The following is a 3,809-nucleotide window of genomic DNA, read 5'->3' on the forward strand; positions in this document are numbered from 1 at the left end:
TTTTTTTTATATAGTTGCAGCTGTGAATGTAATATATAATACACAAGGAAGAGTTGTAATCACATTGTATTGTATAGATAAAATTTGGGTCTTCCTTTGAAGGGGCCAATAGGTTGTAAATGAGTTTTTGGAGTAATGAAGTACATGATTGATTGATCAAAAATAATAATAATAATAATAATATTTAAATTAATTTATTTCCTTTAGTCGTTTTTAGGTAAATTTATATGATCAATACACATATCTTTTAACTAAAATTTTTAGTCGATTCCAAGAAAAAAGAATATTAGGGTATTGTCCTCACTCTTTTATTTTTTATTTTGTACTTTTATTTTAATTTGAAAACATAGAAGGGGAAAAATTTAAATGGCGTAACACTTTTTTAATCAGTATTATATTTTTAAAATTAGAAAAGTAAAAGTATTTTTAAAAAACATGTTCTATAAAACTGTTTTCAATTTTCAATTTTTTAATTGAGAATCAAAATTTTGAAAACAAAAAAAGTCACTTTCAATATTTTTTTAAGTAGTTTTTTTTTTTTCTCAATTAATATATTGAACTCCGACCAGACCCGGACCCAAATCCCCCCTACGACCTTGGCGCTGAACTCAATCTCTGACCCGAACTCGAATCCGACCCCGAACCCAGACGCAACTTAAATAAAATCATAAAAAATAAAAATAAAAATAAAAATGAACTTTACAGAGCACATGACTTTTATTTTTTGTTTTTAAAATTAAAAAACAAAAGTGGTTACAGAACGTATTTTTGTTTTCAAAAACAAAAATTTTATTTTTATTTTGTGATTAAAAAATTAAAAACAAAGGTATTACTAAACGCCAGTTTTAAGGGGTGAGTCTCTCTTAATAATAGGATAATAAATATTTTATCAAAAATATAAAAAAAGACTACGTGAAAATATCAGTAAAGTTGCCCTAAGTATGAATTCTTTATTTATTTTTTTAATAATTAGTGCTCAAAAAGTATTTTTTGTTGCTTATTACTAAATAAATAAATACATAAACAAAACTTTCTCATTTAAAAAATTATTATCTCTACTTAGATTAATCCCGTTGAAATTAATTTCCCATATAAGCAACTTCAACTTGTTTCATGACATAAACATAAGAATTTTCCTATAATAGGCAATTAAGGTGATCTTAGGCCAATTAAGGATTTTTTCTATATTTTTCCTTTCTAAGGTAAATATTTTCACGTAGTCAATACAAGATTAATGTCATTAAGTTTTTACATTGACAAAAGGGTTTATTAAGTTATGCCTGATGGACTTAATGACACCAATCTTGTATTGATCCCAAAGAAGAAAAACTTTGCTGTTATGGGTGATCTTAGGCCAATATCATCGTGTAATGTTCTCTATAAGATCATCTCGAAAGTTTTGGCGAACCGCATGAGGGATCTGATTGGCTGTGTTATCTCTGAAACCTAAAGTACTTTTATTCTTGGCCGTCTTATCTCAGACAATGTTATGGTAGCTTTTGAAGTCATGTACTACTTGAAACGGAAAAGAAGAGGTAAAAAAGGCTTCATGGCTCTTAAACTCGACATGAGCAAAGCCTACGATCGGGTTGAATGGAGCTTTCTTAGAGCGGTTATGAATCGTATGGGCTTTGCTAGCAAATGGATTGACCTCATTATGGGCTGTGTCTCTACGGTTCGCTACAAAGTTGTTCATAATGGGCATGTGCTTGATTCTATTTCCCCATCCAGAGGCATACATCAAGGAGATCCACTTTCTACTTATCTCTTCATTATATGTGTCGAAGGCCTCTTAGCTTTTATCTAGAAATTTGAAGCCAATAGACTTATTCAAGGATGTCGTGTTGCTCAACGTGCACCTTCTATAACACATATGTTCTTTGCGGACGACAGCTACTTGTTTTGTCAAGCCACACGAGGTGCTGCTGATAGCATTTCCAATCTCATGCATCTCTTTGAAAATGCATCTGGCCTGAAAGTCAATTACTCAAAGTCTTCGATCTTCTTCAGTCCCAATACTGATACTACCATTCGTAATCAGGTTTGTTCCTCACTCCACATGTCTGAAGCTCTTGAAGGCAGTCTTTATCTAGGCCTTCCGAATATTATAGGTCGCAACAAGAATGCTGTGCTTGGCTTTCTTAAAAATAAAGTCATTTCTCGAATCAACAGCTGGGATGGTAAGTTCCTGTCTCGTGTTGGGAAGGAAATTTTACTCAAAACAGTCATACAATCTTTGCCCACATATGCTATGAGTGTCTATCTTCTCTCGATTGGAACTTGTAATGAGATTGAAAAATTGATGGCTAGTTTCTGGTGGAAGACAAACTCCAATAAAGGGTGAGGTATTATCTGGATGTCGTGGGATCGTTTAGCAACTCCAAAAGAAGAAGGTGGAATGGGTTTTAGGCATCTCCATGACTTTAATCTTGCCATGCTTGCCAAACAAGGTTGGAGATTATTGTGTAAGCTTGAATCTCTTGCTGGTAGAGTCTACAAAGCAAAGTATTTCCCTAATTCTGATTTCATTTCATCCGATCTTGGACATAATCCAAGCTTTGTGTGGCGTAGTATCTGGGGTGCTAAGGACTTGGTTCGGCTTGGGGCTACTTGGGTTATTGGTGATGGTACTAATACTAAAATTCTGGGTTCTCCTTGGCTACCATCAACAAGTAATAAATATGTCTTATCTCCTCATCCTGGTCTTAATACTCATACTGTAAGCTCCATATTTAAACCAAACATGTTATGTTGGGATACTGAAGTAGTCCGTGATCTGTTTTCTCCCCAAGAAGCAGATGTAATTCTTGACATCCCACATAGTTCTACTGCTAGACTCGACTGTTGGTCTTGGACAGCAGATCACAATGGGAACTTTACTTTGAACAGTGCTTATCACCTTCCGTAGAACCAAAAACCAGTCGGGCCACGGCCAAGCAATTCTGGTTTTTGGCGTAAGTTTTGGCATTTGAAGATACCTCCCAAAGTCTTGAATTTTTTGTGGCATGCTATAGCAGGTTCTCTCGCAACCTGTGTGAACCTTGTCACGAAACATGTACCAATTTCTTCACATTGTCCCATCTGCCATACTACATCAGAAACAACCGCTCATGCTCTGCTGACTTGCGACTTTGTTAAAGCTTGTTGGGCTGGTTTTGGTCGGGCTGTTATGGTTGACACCTCTTTCACGTTTAGTTACTAGTTTGAGCTGCTACAGAATACCAGTGACATTGATTTTATTTGTCGTGCTACAACTCTCTGCTGGGCTCTGTGGAAAGCACGAAATAAAGTTGTCTGGAATAAATATAATTCTACTGTCAAAGAAGTTTTGGCCACTTCTTCAATTACTCTTGAACATTGGAGGAAAGCTCAAGATAAAAGCGCTCTTTTAACACTATCATTCAACAATAGTGATGAAGGGGCTGAGCTATGGACACCACCTGCAACAAACAACCTCAAGATTAATGTAGATGCGGCGCTCTATCAACAAGACAACTCTTATGGCTATGGCTTAGTGGAGAGGGATCATTTTGGCAAGTTCTTAGAGGCCAAAACATGCCACTGAAATGGTACTTATCCTGCTAAAGTGGTTGAAACTTTGGGGATCAAGGAAGCCCTCAGTTGGATAAAGAACAAGGCATGGAATAATATTGAGCTTGAGTTTGACAGTCTTTTATCTGTGCAAGCAATAAGAAGCAACCAAAAGAGGTCTTCTACTTTTGGTATTGTTATAGAGGATTGTCGTTTGTTATTATCTTTTTTAAAGGATGTTAAGTTACGCTTTGTAAAACAATCAGCAAATCGAGTTG

At 35.3% G+C, this 3,809-nt stretch overlaps 1 protein-coding gene across 1 annotated transcript; it reads left to right on the forward strand.

The window, feature by feature from the left end:
• Positions 1-1,489: 1,489 nt before the first annotated feature.
• On the forward strand, positions 1,490-2,344 carry LOC115696295 (uncharacterized). The gene is made up of 2 exons (XM_030623203.1): positions 1,490-1,733; positions 1,836-2,344. Exons 1-2 carry the CDS (start codon positions 1,490-1,492, stop codon positions 2,342-2,344), a joined length of 753 nt encoding a protein of 250 aa, XP_030479063.1.
• The last annotated feature ends 1,465 nt before the right edge of the window (positions 2,345-3,809 follow it).

This window comes from Cannabis sativa, chromosome 7 (assembly GCF_029168945.1).
Source record: "Cannabis sativa cultivar Pink pepper isolate KNU-18-1 chromosome 7, ASM2916894v1, whole genome shotgun sequence".
Classification (NCBI taxonomy): domain Eukaryota; kingdom Viridiplantae; phylum Streptophyta; class Magnoliopsida; order Rosales; family Cannabaceae; genus Cannabis; species Cannabis sativa.